This window comes from Sciurus vulgaris, assembly GCF_902686455.1.
Source record: "Sciurus vulgaris genome assembly, chromosome: 10".
NCBI classification, from domain to species: Eukaryota; Metazoa; Chordata; class Mammalia; order Rodentia; family Sciuridae; genus Sciurus; species Sciurus vulgaris.
Window position 1 is genome coordinate 32,344,514 of NC_136470.1, and position 23,170 is coordinate 32,367,683.

General features: G+C 34.7%; 1 protein-coding gene across 1 annotated transcript in view; it reads right to left on the minus strand.

Annotated features, from left to right (window-relative positions):
• ROBO1 (roundabout guidance receptor 1) overlaps positions 1 to 23,170 on the minus strand; it is a 374,240-nt gene that overhangs the window by 96,280 nt on the left and 254,790 nt on the right. The window contains exons 4-6 of the mRNA XM_079154970.1: positions 10,326 to 10,446; positions 9,783 to 9,921; positions 7,120 to 7,247 (exon numbers count right to left, since the gene is read on the minus strand). Coding sequence (XP_079011096.1) covers positions 7,120 to 7,247; positions 9,783 to 9,921; positions 10,326 to 10,446 — 388 coding nt within the window. The remainder of the gene's footprint in view (positions 1 to 7,119; positions 7,248 to 9,782; positions 9,922 to 10,325; positions 10,447 to 23,170) is intronic.

Genomic DNA, 23,170 nt, shown 5'->3' on the forward strand with positions numbered 1-23,170 from the left:
AAAGAAGCTCTAGGAAACATCCCATTAGTAGCAATTAAGTCAGCCATAAGACAGCCTGGGTCTTTTTTTCTGCCTTTGTGTCTCCCTCATTGCATGTCAATCTCATACTTTAAGGCTCAGCCTTCCAGCAGCTGTCACTAGCTAATCAATCCTAATGAGCAAGTGCTTTGCTCCTTCATTATACGCTTGGCATAAATACTTATGGGAAGCAAAGACAAAATAGCAATTCTACAGACTAGAATAGAATGCACGTCCTTTTGATGACTCATTTTTACATTCTTACTGTAGGTCAACAATAAATTTAAAGAGTTAGCAATATAATTCAAACCATATTTAATAGTTTAAAAACAGGTGATGAAATTGAGAGAATTGAATATGTTCACATCAAGGGAATGAAAATGGGCAAGAGCAATTCAGAGAAGGCTGAGATTTCACAGAAATCCCATCCATCTGATCACAGAGCATGACACCGGCTTGGCAATGTTTGGCACCTGACTTTTCTTTCCTTCTTTTTTTTTTTTTTTAAAACACAGCTTACAGAAAGGGCAGAAAAGCAACCATTCCTTGACCTTCAAAGAATAACTGGCCCTGTGAGAAGTCTGGTGAGGAGTGTAGTGGGGTGTGAACAGAGATCTAAATGTATGGCTTCCTGTCTAGTGGCCCAGTATTTAAGCCTCCAGGGAAACAGGAGGACTAAATGTCTTTTAGTTCCTTTTGTAAGAGAGATGAACAAAAATGGGATTAGATTTTCCTAATGGTTCAACTCAGGGAGATAAAAGGTGATTGCCTAGGAAATGGCTGGTGGGTGGAAGCTGGGTTCAGTTCAGTTTCCTGTGACGGATGGGACATGGCGATGAGAACATGATCATTCTGGTGATAGAGTCACAAATTCACTTTGGGAATAAAATTGTGACAGTAATAAGAGCCGCTTTATCTGTGAAGCTGCAAAGAGAGTGGAAAGATTAATAACGCCATCTAGTTTGCCCTTTTTAAAGAAATGAGTAGCTGAAGCAAAGACTCATAAGGAATGTTTGAGGCTGAAGATAAAATTGGAAATGGGAGAAACTTGAAGTTAAAATTCTGTGTGGCTTTACCTTCTATTTTTCTTTGGGGATAGCACTCCTCAGAAATGAGGTGATTTAAAAAGCCATCAATATGACTGCTATCGTAAGTAAATAACTTGTAAATTTTATGGGGTTTGTTATTAGTAATATAATAATCAGAATAGTTTTTCTTCCTTTATTTTTTTTCAAGTATTTTGAAACAGTATTCTCCATGCTTTTCATCAAGTCTACCTTTAAGAAAAGAAAAAAGCACTTGCTTTTCAAATTAACCATGAATGGATCCTGAATAGCAAACTAACTTGACTATCCTCTGATTCCAAGAAGAAACTCCAGGACCACCGACAAGCATCCAATAAAGACCTAATGGGTTTAGATTAAGACACTAAAATAATATAAAACAAACCTGCAACCGGTCTCAAACATCAATGGGAAGCATAAATTTTAGCAGGTTCAATGACACAATGTTTAAAACCTTGGCAGGGTGCCTCTATGCATCTATTTTGTTCTGGTTAGATTTTATGTTTTATAGGTATGTCACAACCTATAAAATTGTTATAAATACCATAATAAATATCTTTTTTCCTTAAAACACAGGAGCTATTAGGCAATATGAAACACTAGTTCAAAAAATAAGTCATTCCTACCAAGCCAGCGATCCTAACACTTGTCCATTTGCAACACTAATATTCAAATGCAACAATATAACAAATCAAAATTGTGGTGGTATATGTCTGCAGAAGGTTACTTGATTTTGGTTGTATATTTTAGATTCATAAGAGAATGCTTGAAGATGTATAAGATGTTATACATCTGAGAGGAAAACAGTTGCAGACAAGCATTAAGTGTACATTAAATAACTGATGGTTAAATGATGGTTTACATTTATAGGTAGTCAATATTTAATATTTGATGAGTCCAAAAAATGATTAAGCAGAAATACTTCTGATATAATTACTCCAAAATAGCATTATTTTATTTATTTATTTATTTATTTTTTTTGGTACTGGAAATTGAACCGAAGGGTGCTGTACCACTGATCTATGTCCCCAGTCCTTTTATTTTTTAATTTTGAAACAGTTTTGCTAAGTAGTGGTCCATGTTGGCCTCAAACTTACGATTCTCCTACCCTAGACTCCCCAGTAGCTGGATTACAGGCATGCAATACTGTGCCCAACTATCCCACTCTGTTTATTTGTTGTATAATGAGGTTGTTCATTTTCAATAGTTCAAATTACTCTAGACCTTTGAGTTTCATTCTAATAATAAGTTTTGTAGATATTCCAAAATTTATATGCAGGTTAAAGGCATATTAAAACCAATATCCTTATTGGCTAAATATTTTCAGAGGCCAGGGGAAATATATCCTTACTCTGAAGCTACCTAGTATCACCAAGTGTTATTACAATTTGCCTATTTTCCAAGTAAAATAAAAATATTCTATATTAAATATTCAATATTTTTATTTGTTTCAGATTTTTTATTTGAGTTTGACACTGTGCTCTGTGGGAAGAAGTAACCCAGATATTGATGCTACTAAGAGAGTCTGATCTCATATTGCTCCCATGTTTTGGAGTGGTTAATCAAAGTTTCCAAATGGCTATGAAGATGAGTAAGCAATTTTTGAAGATATTTACTCATGAACGATAATCTTACTAGCCTTCTTTCTGTAAGGAAATGAACCTGTTTTATAGGAAAATAAACTGGGGTCCTGAGAATCTTAAAAATTGAAAACAGTCTTAGAATTAGTGACATAAAACTGAGGTCAAATGATTTCTGCTGAATGTTTTCCCATAACAATACACTATTGCACATAAAATGTAATTTTTAAATGATTTCTATTCCCAAATAGCTATAATTTTCATTATTGAGTTATTTTGTAAAACTATAATGAGTCTACTACTAGCTTCAATGACACTACCAAAATCCAGTATATTTACTACAGAAATCAACAATGATTTTAAAAATGGAAATGTAATGCTTTGTATTTGAGAAGAGTTTTTAATAATTTGTTACACAGTAAATTGTCATGGATATGCTAGTATTTCAATATTTCTCCCTTGCAATAGCATCAGAACTATCAGAATTAACTGAACTCTTGAAACTATGGAGAATTAACTGGGAATTAGTATTTTTTCTTACTCAATGATTATTAAAATCAAGCTATAAAACTATTGAAAATAAAAACACTCATCAGTACTGTGCTTCTTATTTAAAAACTTTTACTCTATAATCGAAAAAATGTTAAACATTATGTATATATAAATAAATTAATTTAATCTCTATAAAGATGCTATGATATTGTATTATTATACCCATTTTACATATGGGGAAACTGAGGCTCGGGCCTCAGTCACATACTTCTGAGTCACATGGTAGTAAATGGTATAAGGAGGATTCAACGAAATTCACTGACTCTAATGTCAATACTCTTAGCTACCATTCTCAATAACACTACTACCACATCTGGAAAGTTCTGAACTATAAAGACATTTTTTTAAAGCCCTTCAATTCTTTCTTTCAGTACATCCAGTAACTCCTCATGCCTGGAATTTCTGAACTTGCTTTTTTAAAAACAAATATCAAAACAAATTTCTGATCCTAACCCAGATCTTTGGAATGAAATTCTTCAGAGGCCATGCCTGATAATCTGCATCCTTAAAAACTTCAGATAAATTTAGGAAATTATTTCTAGTCTTAGGTTTTATGCTCCCTCTCTCCTTTCTTTTCATTTCTTCATCTTTCTTTTTCTCTCTTCTTTTTTTTTCTCTTCTTTTCATGGTATTTGGGAATTGAACCCAGGGGTACTCTACCACTGAGGTACATCCCCATTCCTTTGCGTTTTTAAATTTTGAGACAGGGTCTCACTAAGTTGCCCAGGCTGTCCTCAAACTTAAAATCCTCCTGCCTCAGCCTCCCAAGTCATTGGGATTATAGATGTCACTGTACCTTGTTCCCTTTATTTTCCTAATAGATCTTATTTCACACATTTAAAATATAAAACATGATGTGATGAGATACATATAGATAATAAATTGGGTCCCACTCTGTGCCCTTTGGAACACAGACTTCCAGGCAGCATTGATCACAAATGATGAGCTCCTCACTTTTGAGCCAAAGGAGCTTTCTGCTGGCACCCCGGATCAGAGCCTCTGGAAGCTCTGGTTTTCCGATTGCCTGTGCTGTTTCTACCACTCAAGCAGTAATTTTTAGACAAAGCACCTACTAGATGTCTAGCATGATACTAAGCGCTATGAAAGAGAACCCAAGATTAAAGGCCAAGGAAAACCCTAGGCTTAAGAAAGGAATATTTATGTGTATCTTTACAGATAAGCATCTACAGAAGAGCAGAATTTGGGATTTCACAAATTAGAACAAGATATATTCCTTCCTTGTGTAATTATGTCAAAATGGATTCTATTGTCACATATAACTAAAAAGAACCAGTAAAAAAAAAAAAAAAAAGAAAGAAATGATTCTCAAATGTTGTTGAAATTAACTACTTCTCTAATGGAAGGTGAAAATCAAATGGCCATCCTTATTTAAGATAATTTTCTCCGTAAGTTTTGTCTTCAGTATATAGTTTTATTGCCTTAACCCACATCTCTGAATTAAGTATGAGGGGTAAGGGAATGGAAGGTTATTTTTAAGCATATACTTACTCCAATAGTGTCTCTTAAAAAGGAACCACATATAAAACAAAGAAATAAAAACCAAATACACTACTCAATTTCTCATTGTAATTGTTTCCTGCTACCAGAGGGTTCACTTATGATTAGTTTCCTTTGTAGTCACTAATATTTTCTACATTCTTCTGAAAGGAAGAAAAAAGACCTAACTTCTCAGGTTTCCTTTGAATGTTTTTTCTTAGTTATCTTTTGCAGTTGGGAGTCAAGTTACTTTCTTTAACATACTGTGTACATTATTCTAACATATTAAAGACATTTAGGCAGTGATGCTAATGTGCATATTCTATTTTAATATTGAATAAAATAATATATTCTAAACTATATACAGATCCTTCATAAGTTTATAGCTAAATGCAGTTGAAATGAGAGCATCCACATTCATCAAGCAGTTTCTGGATTTGATCATTTGTACCCAATTTCCACTGAAATCCAAGCTTAGGGAGCAAGCATTCCATATGGAAATCTTAAGGCTGAATTAGCTTTGGAGCTGAGTTTAAAATTGCAGGAGGAAACTCTATTTTGATTTCAGTGTCTGCTGCATGCAGAGCAGAATGGCTATTATTTAAAAAAGCATAAGGATACCAAGGTAAGAAAACTTTAAAACTTAAAGTGAAACATATTTCACTGACTAATGTGATGGACAATCAAGCTCCCTGTCACAATTGCCTGGAGACAGACACACCTTTTCATGTCCTGTATTCATCCTGGCTACTTTTACTCCCTCCGAAGGGCTTTTGAACTTGGATTTGACATCTCTTAAATTTATGCTTTCTCTAAATGGAAAGGGGTTTTCTTTTCTTACAGTTTTAGCCTCATGTAGAGTTCAAGTCTAACTTAGATTAAAGAGAAGTAGTCTAGGCCTTAGAAATTCAATGTTTGTTCTTGATCTTTTTTTTTTCTTTTGTTTTTATGAGGTTGAGCTAAAAACCCCGAAGTGGGACATAATGGCTTTAGAGACAGGAAGGAAATATTCTTTATTCTTTCTTCTAGTGTAAAAAGCCCACAAGGCTCTTTTGTAGAAAGCCCACAGTAGAAACACTCCCTCAAAAGCCACCTTTTTCTTCTTAATAGCCTCGGAAGAGACAGTGTTGAGAAAGATGACAGACCCAGGCATTGCTAATGTTAGACCCAGGACCAAACTAAGTGGTTTATGGCCAAAACCCCTGTTTACTATAGTCACTTGTCAAAATAGGAAATTTTTTCCACCAATAAAATGCTTTAAAGGTCATTACCTCTCAAATTCCACAATAAACGAGTCATCACCAGAAAGGGGGAAAAATAGAAGAATGCTCTCAGATGAGACACAGTGAGAAATAATCATTTTGACATCAGGGAGAAAGGAGGAAAGTAATGATAAGGAAATGCCTGGATTGTGGATACTATGGAGGTGACAGAACTGTGTCTGACTCAAAAACTGGAAGCCTGCTGGGTGTGGTGGTGCATGTCTGTAATCTCAGTGGCTCAAGAGGCTGAGGCAGGAGGATTGCAACTTTAGAGCCAACCTAAGCAACTTAGCAAGACAGGGAGACCCTGTCTCAAAAAAAAAAAAAAAGGGTTGGTGATGTAGCTCAGTAGGGTATTGCCCCTGGGTTCAATCTCTGATGCCAAAAAAAATCAAAAATAAAACAACCAAAAAAAGAAAAAAAATTGAAGGCTTAGGATATCATATCCACCAAATAATAAGGAATGAAACTGACCAAATTATATTATTCTGTTGTGTGCACATAGGAATATGTAACAATGAATTCCACTGTTACATATAATTATAATGCACCAATAAATACACACATATATATAAAATAGCAAAAATAATAAATATTTATCAAAATTACCAAAATACAATTATAAGTCATTCATTCAATAAATACTGAATGTCTATTATACCACAGGCACTGTGTGCATACAAAAAAGATGGCAAAGTCCCTATTCTACAGATGGGTCTTACATTCTAAAGGGGAATATAATCTGTCCATGTTTGTGCTATACTTTGCACAGACCCTTGAAAGCTCATCATCTGAAGTAATGAAGATGTGTTTTCCTCCAAAGAGAAAATTTTTACGGCAATAGCTGTCATATAATTAAAAGATTAGGAAAACACTATATTTAAAGACCCAGTGATTAAAACACCATCTCCTCTGACCAAGATAGAACCCTCCATAATTTTGAAAATGCAATTCATTCTTCTTTAATAAACACTTACATAGTACCCATAGGTAAAGCAATGTTTCCTTAAACACGTTTAACCTAAAAATATTTAGAGCAGTATTTAAAGTCAGTATTTAATGCAGGCTAATAAATAAAATTTTCTTCAAAATCAACATCATGTTTCATGATAAAACAACCACAGTGATGAACTCCCCAGTGCCTACCTTGAACAGTCAAAGTGGCTGATGCTTCAGCTTTTCCAACCATGTTTTCTGCAACACAAGTGTAAGATCCCATGTCACCAGCCATCACCTTCCGAATTTTCAAGGTATGATCATCTCGGATTTCATATCTAATAACACAGCAAAAACAGCATGGTTAAGTGGCTGTTCTCCAAAAGATCCTGTTCATTGCCCTATGTATGTGTATGATTACTCGAATGGTAAGAATCTACATTGTGTACAACCATAGAAATGAAATTATGTACCCCATTTGTGTACAATGAATCAAAATGCAGTCTGTAAAAAATTAAAAGCTAAATAAAAATAACTAAAAAATTAAACAAACAAACAAATAAATAAATAAATTTGGGGGGGGGGAGATCCTGTTCTTATACTATGATGTATCCAGGCATCAAATCACGTGCAACAAACAATACCTTCAGAAAATTCAAAACAAGGTATAGCATGTGAAGTTCCTCGAAGTTATCAGGCAGAAGAAAAGAACTTGTTTTCGTGTGTATTTTAACTAACATTAAAATAGTTTCTAAAAAACACTGTTGAGTAAAGTTGGCATTTATTTCCTCAAGCTGTGGTACTCACACTAAAATTAAATTACATGAAGCATTAATTAAATTTTTATCATGTGCCAAACTTTTAAATAATCTATAGATGTTTTCTTCTCGAATTCTTATGAAATCTGTATTAACCTTATCTTCATTTTGTAGGTGGGGAAACTCAGAAACAGGAAGGTAAAGTCACTTGGTCTTGGTCCTCAGGGAATTTGTGGCAGAGCTAAAATTTGAACTCAGACAGTCTCCTTCTAGAGTTCACTCGTCTTACTTAGACTTCCCTGCTTTAAAAACAGGGTTTCTTGAAGTGTCACATTAACGCTCTTTTCTCTCTATAAAAATTTCCTGTATATCGTCTAGTATAATCTATATGTTAATAAACCACACAGATACTTCCCACTCTCCAAGTAAATCCCACATTCATTTCCAACTAATAATTAGACATCACATTCCATAGGACCCTAATATTTAATGTTAAATAATTCTTTTCTTTCCTTAACATATCTTCCTCCTCCTTCTACCAGAATCTACCTGTCTTCCTTCATCAACACTCTGTATCTAACTAGTTATCCAGTTTGCCACTTCAGTCTCAGAAACTTCTCTCCACTCTGGAGACATATCTCTATCTCTTCTAACAATATACAACTCTGTTCTGTACAACCAAATAATGGCATCCCTTTAATTGGTCTCTCCCCGTTGTAATGTAACACACATCACGTTAACAAAATTATGTTTTTCTGAACAGTAACCGGCTCATAATAACACTTCTTGACTCATCAATGCCATATACTATAATATAATATTCTTTATTATACAAAGCCCCTGATAATATGGCCCCAGTATTTCCAATCTGATATCCATTACTTCTCACCACATGTATTATGCGCTAGTGATGCTCAACTTTCCACCACTCAAAATATTCATGTCTATGTTGTAATGACCTTCTGTTTGGAACACAGGAGTTTTTTTTTTTTTTTTCCTTGTTATCATATTGATACATATTTTTTCAAGACATTGCTTACCTGTCCTATTCCATGAAAACTCTCCTGATTCTTTCTCCCTGCAGTTGCATAGGTCTGTCTTTATGTCACAAAAGGGCTTGATGATGTTAATCTATATCTACCAATATATGTGTCTTTTTGTGAGCTCCTTGAGAGCAGATATCCTGTCTATGCCAAAACTGTCATCCCAACACTTAGTAGGGACTCAATGCATGTGTGCTGAATGCATAAACACACTAACAAAGACAGTCAGCTGACAACATCCATTGTATTCCATTGTTTCACTCTCCAAGCTGTGGTAATTCCTGAATTTCTGCCCCCAGCTAATTAAAGGACTTGTCAGATACTAAGCAACACTGACCGCTTCTACCATTCCTTGATGATGCTATAGTTGAAAAAGGTATGTCTGATTTTTAACTGGCTCAACGTTTTGTCATTAATGCTTTATCTTTCTTCCCTTTCCTACCTGGCCCTATACAAGAAGTTGGTATTAAATGAGATATGGTTAAGCAGAAGAGAAACCATTTACAGAATACCATATTTTGCCAGGGTTTCTTGTGCAACCCAGGATCACAAAAATATGATCCTTTTGTGAAAACCCCTGAAAAATTATGGCAACCTCCTGATTCAAAGTATCTCTAGTATTCTATCCTGGCCCCTGATAAAGGAGTCTAACCATGCTTCTCAACTTATGATGGGAATACGTCTTCACAAACCTATCATAAATTGAAATGCCAATGTACAAAAACTGCATTTCATTCACCTACCCTACTGAAGACCCCCACTTAGCAACACAGTATACTATATTGGTTCTTACCCCCTCTCCTCACAAAGCTGACTAAAGGCTGTGGCTCACCACTGCAGCTAACATAGAGAGCATCATGCCACCCATCGCCAGTCCAGAAAAGATCAAAGTTTCAAGTATGGGGTCTACTGAGTGTATATAATTTTCACAATAGCTTACAGTTGAACATTTTAAATCAAATCTCAGAAGTCAAGGATGGTCTGCAGAGTAGGCTATCTAATGGCACATACAGTCTGATGAGAAACAGAAATTCTAGAGTTATGAATCACATCATTAAACCCTGGTCTCTACCTGGATTTGGGCAACTCTCCATCATCTTTCCTCCATCGGACTGTAGGTACAGGGTCTCCTCGGGCCTCACACTTAAATTCCGCACTGTCATCCACAGTCACTGCCAAGTTACTAGGTCTCTTCACAAACGATGGTCTCTCTAGAATCAGAAAGAGTAGTCTCAAGGTAAAAGACAAATGAGTCAAAAAGCAATTTAGATGTTCAATGAGAAAAGATTTAATTCAAAATATTATTTAGAAAATTACTCTACGTAGTTTGCTTCTTCTAGAGACTTCTCCCTGTCTTGAGTATTTCCTTCTATTTCTTCTTCCACATCTTTGGCTATTTTATCTCAGGCCACTTTACTTCTCTTTCTACCCTCCAAAACATTGGTTTATCAATATTTCTTTCTCCCTTATGTAAAGATCATTTGGATTTTGATTAAATATATTTCTTTCTCCCTTGTACAAAGACATAATGACAGTAATAATAAAAATTAAAAATAATATAAGAAGAAGAAAAAGGTGACTTTACAGTAAGAAGATTAGATACAATGGCACTTACCTAAAACAGTGAGCTCTGCTACTTCACTCTCACGTTCCCCAACCATGTTGGTCCCCACACAAACATATTTGCCAGCATCACTTTTACGGGTGTAAGTAATCATTAGCTTTCCTCCTCGTATCTTAAAAAAGAAAAAGTTTGACACGTATACCATTAAAATAGTTTTTGCTATATTTTGGTGGCAGGTCTTCAGAAATGAAATCTACTTTCTGAGTATATAAACCAAAACACAGTTACATCAAACAGCTGGCATGTACTATTTGCTATATTTATAGGTAGTAACTCTAAACAGGGTAAATTCCAAACATATAATATAAAAGAAAAACATTTGGCCTTACCTACATTTCTTGTAAAATTTTTAATATTCTAACTAGATGCTTTGTTTCAAATCAGCCAAGTCCTTTCACATCAGTTAAGCAAAAACCACCAAAACATTGCATGAATAACTTGATTAGCAAGTACAAGAAACACAATGTCTTACTATCATATTAGTGTATTTAACATATAAATGTATTTAAGCTATAATTTATTTCAAGAAAGAATATTCTAATATTGTCATACGTGTAAAAAAAATTTCTTTAGTAAATTTTCCAGAGGTGCTTAGGGATAGATCTTAGTTTCCAAAACATAGTAAAATCTGCCATTTCCTAAAAAAAAAAGAAAAACAGATAGATAGATAGATAGATAGATAGATAGATAGATAGATAGATAGATAAATTGCTCCCTCCCAAGCAGTTTCTTGGTAACTTAAGAGGCACAAACTGAACAGATCCCAATCAATCACTTGGAAAGTCATATTCAGGTACACTCTTTTTTTTTTTTTGGTGGTGATGGGGATTGAACCCAGAGCTTAGTGCTTGTGAGGCAAGCACTCTACCATCTGAGCTATATCCCCAGACCCCACGTATACTCTTGAACATTTAATTAATTGAATAATTACAATATAAGCAAACATCCAGTAGAAAAAGTAGACTGAAGTCAAATGTGAATTACCATTGGCATGCAGAAATTGTGCTACAGTTATCTAATGTAACACACCTTCAGTTGGGGAATTGCGTTCAGTTACCCACAGGTATCTATAATGTACTAAACTCTGGAAAGGTTTTATACGGATAACTTCTAGAATGTTTATTCATGGAGGTTTTGACCTTACATTTGCTCTTTACAATGAGCAGATTAAACAAAGGAGAAAAGAAAGAAACAGTGAAGGAGGAAAGAAGAGAGGGAGGGAAGGAAGAAGGAAGAGAACAAACACTTTTTTTCATTATACCTAATAAAGTTTATTGAAATTTCTACCTTATAAAAGTTTTACTGTTTTGGAATGTCTGAATTATTTCAATGTAGAAAACCAAACTAAATATTTTGGTCACATAAGAACAAACCAAATATCAACAAAGAGGTTTTCATCTCTGTGATTTTAAAACTTAGTACTTTTTCAACAGTCGTAAAAACAAACGACAAGATGCTCTAAGGTTCCACTGTAAATATTATCCAGAGATTATTTTTTCTTTGCCTTGTTCATTAATTTGTCCTTCATATCTGAAATAATGCCTGCCTTCAAAAATCACAAGATTTTTGACTAGAAAATACTATTATAGGCAAAATTTAGTCTTTTATCCAATTTGATATCTTTTATAAAGGTTTATAAATGTTAAAATGTATTAATTATAGTTTTATTTCTTTCATACATACTTAAATTTTCAAATACAAAGAAGAAAATAAATATTACACTAAAAAGAAAAAATCTTCCAGAGCTAATTTTTATCAATGCTTTGTGATCTTTCTTTATAGCTTTCTCTCTACATGTATGTGTGTGAACATATATCTATATATGCACACATATATATAAATATACACACATATAGAATATGCATAGAAGCAACAAAGATATGCATAAACATATATACATATAAACATATGTACACATTAAAATTTTATTAAAATAGAATCACATGACATGTTCTTCTCTGACCTGAATTTTCAACTAAAATGAGGACATTTTTACATTTTAATTGCTAGTAACATAGATTATACATATGCAGCATTAATTTAAATGGCTCATAGCATTCATTATATGGTTTTACATACTTTGTCAAACTCTTTCCCTACTGGTAGATATTTTAAATGTTTCATCAGCAGCACTGAAATCAGCATCAGGACTATATGTCTTTGTGTGTTTCTTATATGTACAATCACCTCAGAAAGTGTTGAAGTAGGATTCTTAAATAAAATGGAGACCCAGTTTGAGACGCTTGGTTCTTGGTGCCACCTAATTTGTTTCAGGAGGTGCTTTTTGTGTGTAAACATATCAATTTAAATTTTGGTCTTTGGTGAAATTCCACAGTTAGATTGGCAGGGAAAGTGTTAAAATACCCTCACTTCTCACTAAAGGGATCAGCAGCTCAGCAAACTACAACCTCACCTCCCACTCACCTCCCCTGTGCTCATCATTACATGTTCTAATTGTGCTTTTAAATGTCAGATTTTCCTTCCTGACTGTGAACTACAAGGTAGAGGAGCATATCTAATTCCTCTTCATAGCCCCAGAAGCTGTCACTATGCCTAGTAAACAGTAAAATTTTTCTGGGAGGAAAGTGACTTGTCTGATGTCACAAAACAAGTTGGAACAGGCTAAGATTTTAGGCAGATACAGGTCTCTGGTTATATGAGTTGGACAGATGACAAAATGTGCACAGTCCACAATCCTGTTATCATCATTACTTCTTTAATAAATGTGAGTTTAATAAACTTGAATTCTTGAGAGTCAGAACAGTTTGAGTATCATAAAATCTAGACCCTCCAACAAAGACCCACTATCACCTTTCATCATGTATGTATTTTGTAACACTCACATAAACATTTCCAAAAATCTTGAAGAAACAAACTCATTATAGCCAAAGGAGAGTGAAAAACCTCAGTACTAAAGGAGAACTTAACTTATCTGAGATGTGGTCCTAGGTGTACTTTTTGGTTCTATATCTTGGACAACACATTAGACTTCCTCCTCTGCCTCAGAATCTAACCTTGAATGTCCTTGTATGTTAGGAAATTGATTCATTTAAGAAGACATTACACAATAATAGATAAAAGAGATAGTGAGAGCAGAGGAAACAAATGTTTTAAACATTACATTTGTTCTTAAATCAGTAAGGGTTGGGGGCTGTGCCATGTTGACTACCCGGCGCCTGATCACATCGGCAGCGAGGAGGTTAATTGACATAAGCACACTCAGGTGATTTATCGTCCACGCACACAATGTATGCGCATGTGTTCTCAAGCACTCCTAATTGTGCCTGCTCGGACATCTAGCGTCTTGCTAATCTTTGCGTAAGAGGCGTGGCCCTGCTCTCCGCCTCCTGGAGGTGATATAAGCTTAGGCGGAGCGAGACAGAAAAACTCAGCAGCTAGCAAGCACAGCAGCTAGTAGGGAAACACAGCAGCTAGTAGAAAGAACAGCGGCAGCAGCTAGCAGAAAGAAGCACAGAGAAGCCATTAGCAGAAAGGAAGAAGCAGCAGCAGCAGCTAGCAGAAAGTGGTGGAAGGCAGATCGCAGAGTGGAGAACTGAGACACATCACTAAAGCACCTTAGGTAGACACACCCTTAGTTCACAGGATGCAGGACGCACCAGTAAGAAGCAGCAGACTTGTAGGCGAAGCAAATCTCTCTTCCTCTAAGCTCTAAGTAAAGCCTGTCCTTCTCTCAAAGTCTCTCTCTTAAGCAAAGTCTCTCTCTCTCCTCTCAAAGCAAGTAAACCTCATTTCCTCTATCCTCTATAAACAAGCAAGCAAGGAAGCAGCCCAGAGATAGAAGTGGCTCAGTTTCCACTCCACCACCCATAAGACCCGTGCAAATTGTTGCTGCAGGCGGTGACAAATATCCGCGGGTTTGGTACCGCAAAGAGCCAGCGACAAATAAGTCAAGGTGTTTATCTAAAATAAAATGCAAGGCTTTAGGAATAATTTTAAAACATATTAAACATATGTAGAAAATGAGAGCCAAAGGATAATAACATATAAATAATTTTCAACAGTAGAAATTTACTTCTAAGCTTTTGCATAATATAGCACTAATTTACTTTTATAATTTTTAAATACTTGGGAATGTCAAGTCTTAAATTAACTTGCTTATGCACACATGGGCATATCAATAACATATATTAGAGCCCAATGCTATTACATACTTTAAAGGAATTCATATAAATAGAGGAGGAGAATTTCGTTAGTGAGAGTTAAGAGGGGATTGTCAGGCATGGAACAATTTCAGTTGTGAGATGCATGGCAGGAAACAATAGTGAGAAGAACCAAAACTCAAAAGAGAGCTATGAATCCAAAAGACTTTGTAGTATACACCCTGCTATTATATTACAGTCCTGACTATAGTAACTTGGCGCAATCTTGGAAAAACTTTGTAACTCATTTGACCAGGAGGCATGCTTTGAGAACACATATTAATGTTTTTGGTATTTAATATAAATAGAAAAACTTTTTATTTTTTATAGAAATTTACTTTACAGTCATAATTTACAACTGAATCATATCTAGTTTGTAAATTAAAAGTAACCCACTAGGCTTTCTACAAATATTTTCTCTATCATTTGTAAGTACACAAATACTAATCATATGTACCAGTTGGACACATTTTTTTTATTTTTTGCGGTGCTAGGGATTGAACCCAGGGACACATTTTTTAAGAAATGTTTTTTGATGAGTCAAGTATCTTGAGAAGTTTATTTTTACTAGTATAGAACTAAAAGCATAAAAGTCATTACTGCACATGCACACATAATTTCTATACTGATGCAAAAAAATCCTCAAAACATATAAGGCTTCAAAAATTAAGCTTACGAAATTTTTAAGTGAGAAAAAAAGTGTACTTTTCTTCCATCAACAACAAAGATATTAGCTGACTAAATAAGGTCAACCAAATTGCACCTTTGCTTTTCCACTCAAGATATTCTTCATTAATATTATCTAGGATAAAACTAAACTCAAAATATATACAAAAAAAATTAGATGAGAAATTTTTAAATTCCAGATAATCTTTCAATTACACACAGAGATGTACACATATAGACAAAACAGAAAAATGTCTACCAGTTATTGTAATTGTATATTATACTATGTACTTAATTGGTTCAAGAGATCCTGTCTAATCAAAAGCAATCTTCCTTTGTGAGGCCATATCCAGCATCATTCTATTAAAATTAATTACTAACATATCATTCATGTCGGTTTTGTCTGGAAAAAACATGCAAAGTCTAACAAACAAGTTATTCTTAGGCTTTATATGTTATAAATATTTCCTCCAAAACAATGGTTCTCAGTGAGGGCAATCACTCTACTCCCTCCCTGTGAATATTTGGCAATATCTGTAGACATATTTACACATTTGATTGTCAGAATTAGGAGGAAGGGGGACTGAGGGTGTATCTTTATGGTAGGGCACTTGCGTAGCATGTGCAAGGGCCTGAGTTCAAGTCCCAGCATTAAGAAAAAAAGAGAGAGGGAGAAAGAAAGAAAGAATTAATTAGAAGCAGGGGAAGCATTATTGGTATATAGTGGGCACCAAACAGAGATGTTGTTAAACATCCTACAGTGTACAGGGTAGTCCTCCACATTAAAGAATTATCTGACTCAAAATAGCAATACTGCTTACCCTGAGACACTTTGTTCTAAAGGAACAAAGGACTAAGGAAAAAGACTGAATTAAAATGATAAAAGGAAGGAGAGGATAAAATTAGATGATATAAGACCCATTTATTCTATCTGGAAAAAATTTGATTGGATTTTCCTGATTGTTATAAACACCTTGCAAGCCCACAACCCCTGCCCACTCCATCGCTAAGATAATTTCACTATAAAACACAACATCCCGTTTCATATCCTGGGATCCCAAAGATGTTACAACTCTCATTAATCCTGGGAGAAACTTACTTCTTCAAAGATGATAAAGACAGAAACTGATAAAAATATAGGAACAAACAACACAGTAGGACAAAAAGAGAGAATAAAAAATGGTATAAGAAAATAACAGTCCTTCATTTCCATAAAATCAAACTGATTTTGGCATTATGGCAATGCCTTTTGGCAATGGCTAAATTGAAGCCTTATTTCTCTTTGCTACAACAACCAATATGGAATACGCGTGTCCTAGTATTTTCAGAACACAGAACAGAAACAGCATAGAAGTACCCTCCATCACACCAGCATACCACCTTTCAATTGGTACATGCTATTAACCATCACCCATTTATATTGAGTCATATAGAATATGTATTGGAAATTTAGGATGTCCCCTTTTAAAAGAAAATTTGACATTTCCTCTCTCTATGAAGGGAGGGAAAATATGTCTAACCCACACAAAATAGTAATGTGAAAACCGCACTATTTGAAACAATCTAAGAAATGTTTCTTGGCAGGTTTCTTCCTGCAGCTGGATTTGACAGCCAAATTGTAAACCTATCAAAAACTAGTCTGTATAATGAACAGACACAATGTTAAACACTGAGCTGCTGCAGCACTACTTCAATTAACATAATCCTGGGGGTGCAGACGCAGAACGTGTTCAGCTTTCAAACAATATGCTGGCATCTAGCCTATGTCAAAAATCCAAGGCAGAGGTCTTGCTTCCTCATTACCATCCACCTTACCAGCCCCAGTGGTAACCACATTAGAAGTCCACATTTCCATAAGCTCTAGACAGTGCTTAAAGGGGGGCCTCAGCCATATACATAGTTGATGAAAGCAAAACAAAAAGAAGGTCCCAGTGGTCTTGCTCCTTTTGGGGAAGGAGACAGGAAGGAAGAGAAGGATAGCAAAAAAATTTTCAAAGTCTCAAATATCTTTAAGTTTTATATATTTTTCATTGGACAAGTCAGGTTTTTTTTGAAAAAAATGTTTTCAAGACGCTGAGGTATATAAATCTTTGATACAGTCAATACATAAGATTTTATACAGCTGAAACAGTCCCTGAGTAACTAGACTTGATTATCTTCCTGAGAAGTGCTAGTCCTCTAGAAGCACTTAAAGACTGCTATGAAGCAGGAGAAAAGGCTTCATCTCCTTTTCTGATGTGTTTACTGAGTAACAACCTAGAAAACTCAGGTATAAGACACAGCTTTTCTACCTAAAGAGAAGAAAACCATTTTATGTCTTCTGATTAGCATGAAAAAAACTACCACCAGTATTTTTATTTTCACTATACACTAGAAAAGATCTTATTATCTTTGCAAACATAAAAGCATTCTTCTTTATAAAAAGTAAATTAAGTAAGCTTTTTGGTCTGGTTATTCTATGGAGTACACAGCTTACCCTGCAATCAGTGCTCACAATCAGAAATAAAGATGAACTTAGAATGAACTCCTTGGTACGTCTTCATTTTCTACCCTAAAGCAAGTCAGATGATTTGCAGGATCTGTTACACAGGAATTTTTTTTTTTTTTTTTTTTAGGCATCAACTCCACAATGTTATCCATGCACCTCTAGGTTAACATACTAAACCAACTGGGCCTAATTAACTAGTTTGGCTACACGAAATCTTTTCTGCTTTTAATTACATTAACCTAATGTGACTTGAATTCAACAGACCAAAAACGAAACCGCTAATTATATTAAGGGCTTCAAAGATGATTTCAAATTGCTAACCACCAAACTGTCATATAATTTATCTCATTTCCTTTAATAGATTTTACATTCAAGAACCTGTGCTTTTTATTAGAAATACTAAGAAATTTAAGAAACAACATCCAAATAATGGATTAATAGAATACTGATTTAGGTTGCTAAAAGAGAAACATAGTTCAGGTAATACATAAGAGACACACAGGCATCATCTTACTAATGAAAAATTTGTATGGTTTTTAATTTTTATAATGTTCTAAAAGATTGAAGACTTGGAAATATTCACTTATAGTAGTAAGGGTTTGATTCGCAGGATTAACATGGAAAGTGAAGTTTTCTAAAACCCTTAGGATTACAAATGGTATTTTTTCTGAAAAGCTCAATTCTTTACCATGGAATTATTTTCATGCTATTTTGCAAAATAAGAGAGTTGAGACTTTTAAAACGTAGTTTAGTGTATTGTTCTTAAACAATTCTCCACTGATTCTCCATGGGCAAGATATCTCTTCATATCAATGTTGTCAGTTCTGCCTGGATCCTTGACCTATAGACTGGACAACAAGCTGTTGTGAACTACAGAAATGCCTTGTATGGCTCCTTAATGACAATGAGATGCAGGTATCCCAGATGGTCAGCCATAACCCCCAGACATTCTCCTTGGTGAAGTAAGCTGCAGAACAGATTTGGGTGGTCTCCAAGGACTCCTTTCAACAGAAACACATGAAGGAGAGTCACAGCAATAAAAGCTTTTATTTCTTAAAATTTGGCATTAATTCCACAATGGTAATAATAATAATAATAAACCAAAACCAATACTTTGAACATGGACCATAGAGAGGGAGAAAGTGAAATAACACCCATTGCTTTTTTTTGGATGACAAGGTTGGTGTCAACCTCTAGTGTTAGGCAGTACAGAGTAAAGCAATCATATCTTTTAACATACACTACCTTTCTTTCAACAATAATCATACTTTGCTGCACTCGGAATCAAGCAAAAACACTCAGGGCAGCATAATTACATTGTACAAATAATAGACAAAGGGTTGGATAAACAATCCATAGAGATTCATTAACAATTTAAAAATAACATAATTAAGCAAAAAATGCTTCAGTAATTCTGATCTTATGTAATAGGTAAAATACAGTGTTCTTTGTATGGCCACATTTTCTTACTCATATCCCCAGGTAAGTAGTCCAATAAAAATAATTCTTAAAAAGGCACAGTATTAAATGCTTTGTTTTTTTTTTTAATTATGGCTTAATATATATTAATATATGATACCTTAATATCATATATTTCTGAATCCACATTAATAATTTTGCTTTTCTCCTAGAGATCTGATTTTCAATGTACTTATTAGATAAACATTTAAATTTTTCATAAATTTTCACCATCAAAAATCATTGGTGTAAAACAGTTTATATCTACTATTCTAGTCACTTCTTAAGTATATGTATCTCAAGAAATTAATTTTAACATACTCTACTTATTTACTAATTTTATCACACTAAATTACAGTGTAAATATCATATATCCATGACAAAATAATTTCATATTTAAATCCCAAAGCACAAGTTTTATTTTGTATTAATATAAAAAATAAACCAAGGGAAGCCAAGTCAGTTATTCTTCATGGCAAGCAAAGTTTATTAAAGTTTATTTACTCTTTCTAGTTTTCATGAGAGCTACTGAATCTCATTTCATTTACCAAAAAAAAATTTCATATCTCCCTATTCCTATTTCATTTTGCTTCATAGCAACTTACTATGAGAGCTGAATGAAGGGAAGGAGAAGAAGAGGGAGGAGGATAAGGAGGAAGAAGAACATAAACAAGGTTTTAAGTACTTCCCATTCATGAGTCTTGATTGAAACAAATCTGGTTTCATGTTGCTCATCCAGAGACTGTGAGATGAAGCTGCATGTGCTTCTAACCATATATAAAATGAGAGTGCTGTATCCTGAGATGGGTCAAACTAAGAAAAATAGAGGAATGCTAATATTGACCAGATTGGGGTTTTCATTTGTTGTTGTTATTGTTTTTTGTTTACTATAGGTTATAAAACAGATCAGTGAGATGTCAATCATATTGTAAACAATATTCAACCTGATTTTAAAAGATTCATGTTGATTTTACTAATCCATTAACTAGTCAAGCATAGTTCAGCTTTCACAATCTATTTAAAATATATATAACACCTCTGGGATTTGCAAATACACATGTGCATACACACACACACACACACACACACACACACACACACACACATACCTTACATAACAAAGGATTCTGGGGTGAGTATATATAGGTCTTGTAAGAAAACTGAAAGCAGTCTAAGGACCATTCTAAATTTTTTCTGGTGACATAAAGTGGACAGCCTTACAAGGAGAAAAAAATGTAACTTGTGTTTCGATTATTCTCTTAGGAATGGAATTGAGAGGAAAGTAGGCAATTAGGAGCTCTCCATTGGTGTCCCATGTTTGCCTGGGATACAAGATAACATGATCCAATTTCATTTGTTTGCTGGTACACTTTACAATACCATTTGAAAACCAACATGAATTCAGCCAGGAGTTTAAACACACTTGATCATCAGAGAGAAGCAGCAAGAGACTCATGCAGAAAAAGCAATTATCCCAGTGGGAACACGTGGCTCTCTACACAGCTTGGTGAGCTGCCAGCTGAGCACACAGGCCAGGGAGAGTTGCTGCCTAGGACTATGGCAGCTGCATTTCTCTGTTATTTCCATTTTTCCTAATAAACTTTTCATTTCTTCCTCTTAGCAATTTATAAATTGGTAGCTGGCTGTTTGCTGCTGCAGAAGCACACCTATGATAATTTGATTATAGTCTACGTCAGAAAGAGCTGTATTGCTAATTGCAGGCAAGTGAGAGCCACCTTGCAGAGAGACATATTTAAGTTAAAGGGAAAGAATGATTTTCTTTGTGAAGGTATAAATTAGTACCTTTCTATCTAGTGTATCACCAGAGGCCTTTATTCATGAATTCTAATCTGAACAAGGAATAAAAGAAAAAAGAAACACAGGCTTCTTTAAATATACTTATGTTGCCTGCTTAAGTGTGGCTCAAAGCCAAAACAGACTTGAGTTTGGCATTTTCTCTTGCAAACCCATTTTCTTGGGCCACTCAGAGGTATGTAGTCTAAAGCAATCAACTGAGAAAACACCCCCTAATTTATAGTATTCCAAACTAGGGACAGATGACGGCTGAGTGCTGATGAAATGCAAGGCAGATGAATCACTGAAGCCTTTTAGCAGATTCCCCAGGTGTCTGGTTCCCAAGTCATTAATACTAGAACCCAAAAGTGAATCCTATAAAAAGCATGCAATATAAAAAGTGGTTTTGTAATAAAATAGCCTTTGCTAGCTATCTCCTAAAAGTAAGAAAGCTGATTGGTTTTTACCTCTGTGAAAATTCTGGGCAGATTACATGGTAGTATTCAGCATGGATATGAAAAATTAATTTAGCTCATAGCTATTAAAGTTAATGTATTATTTCCTTCACAGGCCTCATGAAACAATGTCCTGCTGTTTTAAAGGTAAAAACAAAGTCTTATGGGCAATTTTCACTTTCCCACAAAACCAGGTTTGCTTTTTATCACCTCATCCAACCATCTGGCTATAATTCTGAATTTACATACAGTCACTGCTAAAGCAGACTGAACCTAAAATCTATGGAGGAATTATGACTACGCTCTAGAAATAAAGATGACAAATGTTCATAGTATTTGAGAGGAGAAAAGCTCATTTCCAAACTCTTGGCTCTTTGGAGTTATAAGTTCACCAGCTGAAAATACTTTTCCACCAGTAAATCCCATTTTTTCTCCATGGGTTCTTAAGCTTAGTTGTTCTCTATAGTTTTGTTCCAGTGTGAGAATTTCCCTCACCACCAAATACCTTGCTAAGATAATGCCTTTTCCAGAGACCTGTGCAATTTGCTACTCTGGAAATTTAAATTCACTTATACTCTGAAGAAGACACACAGCCATGGCAGACAAAGTCAATCAAGGCTGCGTGTACAAGGGATTCTTGGATTCAGAAATTGAAAAGGACCAAATTTACAAAACCATATTTTTAATTTGTAAATTAAAAAAGAGCAATAAAGTAGTTCAATTCAATTAACTAAAACTCTAAAAAGTATAAACATGTCTAACCTAGTTGCAAACTGAATAAAGTCTCACTTCTGTTCTGTGGTATTTTAATCCCAAAGCATCCCAGAGCATCAAAGGAGAGCAAGAAGAACTTGTGACAAGCTTAACTGATTAATCAGAAGCCAGGGCTCATCAGGGCAGGTCATATGGCTAGTTGCTTCACTCTCTTTTATTGATCACAAGACTATGCTAGAATCTTGCTCAATTATTTGACAAATCTGTGACTCATTTTATGAAGGATACATGATAAGAAGATAAATAACTCCTGTATGCCCCCATGCTACACAGGTTAATATAAATGAAAATGTATCTATCTATATGCTTCCAAAGAGGAAGCAGCTACACAAATTTACCCAAGTAAGGAAGAAAATATAATCTTGGGAAGAAAAGTTTGATGTGGAGCTTACAGGAACTTTTCTGTCGGTTAAATAAAGCTATAGTATTATCTACAGATACTTCTCACTATCTCTGAGAAGTAATGATTAACTCATGGACAAATAAAAGGTTAAAATAAATGCATCCTGTCCATTTCTGGCTCCATAGTTATCTCTGAGAACAAAATTAATGAAAAAATTATCTATCTAAGAAGTAGTTCAAAATATGTTTGGAGTAGTATTTGGGATATCCTCATTCAATAAATGATTCAGTTCCATGACGGAGACAAAAAGCATACTGATAGAAAATGTAGGGTAAATACTATTAAGGGATATTGGTGTTTTGGGCTGTTTCTGATCCAAGTCTAGGTTACACTATTGCAGCTTTGAATCGCAAAATCAAGCTTTGGTGAATTAGTTGCTTTCATAAAAACCCCTAACTAGGAATTCCAGCAAGGGGTGGGAAGGTTCTGGAAGAAGGGATATCAGTTAGTGGGAAGATTAATGGCCAAAGTAAAACCACTGGAAAAGCTTCATCTTCCCTTTCTTGCCTCTCTTTAACATAGACATTACATGACGACAATGATTTTGCCCTAACTTTGGCATTTAACATGCAAATCTGTGTTTTTCACAGAGATTGAATGTGTAGAAGTGTTACAATTCAATCATCATCTCTTCAGAA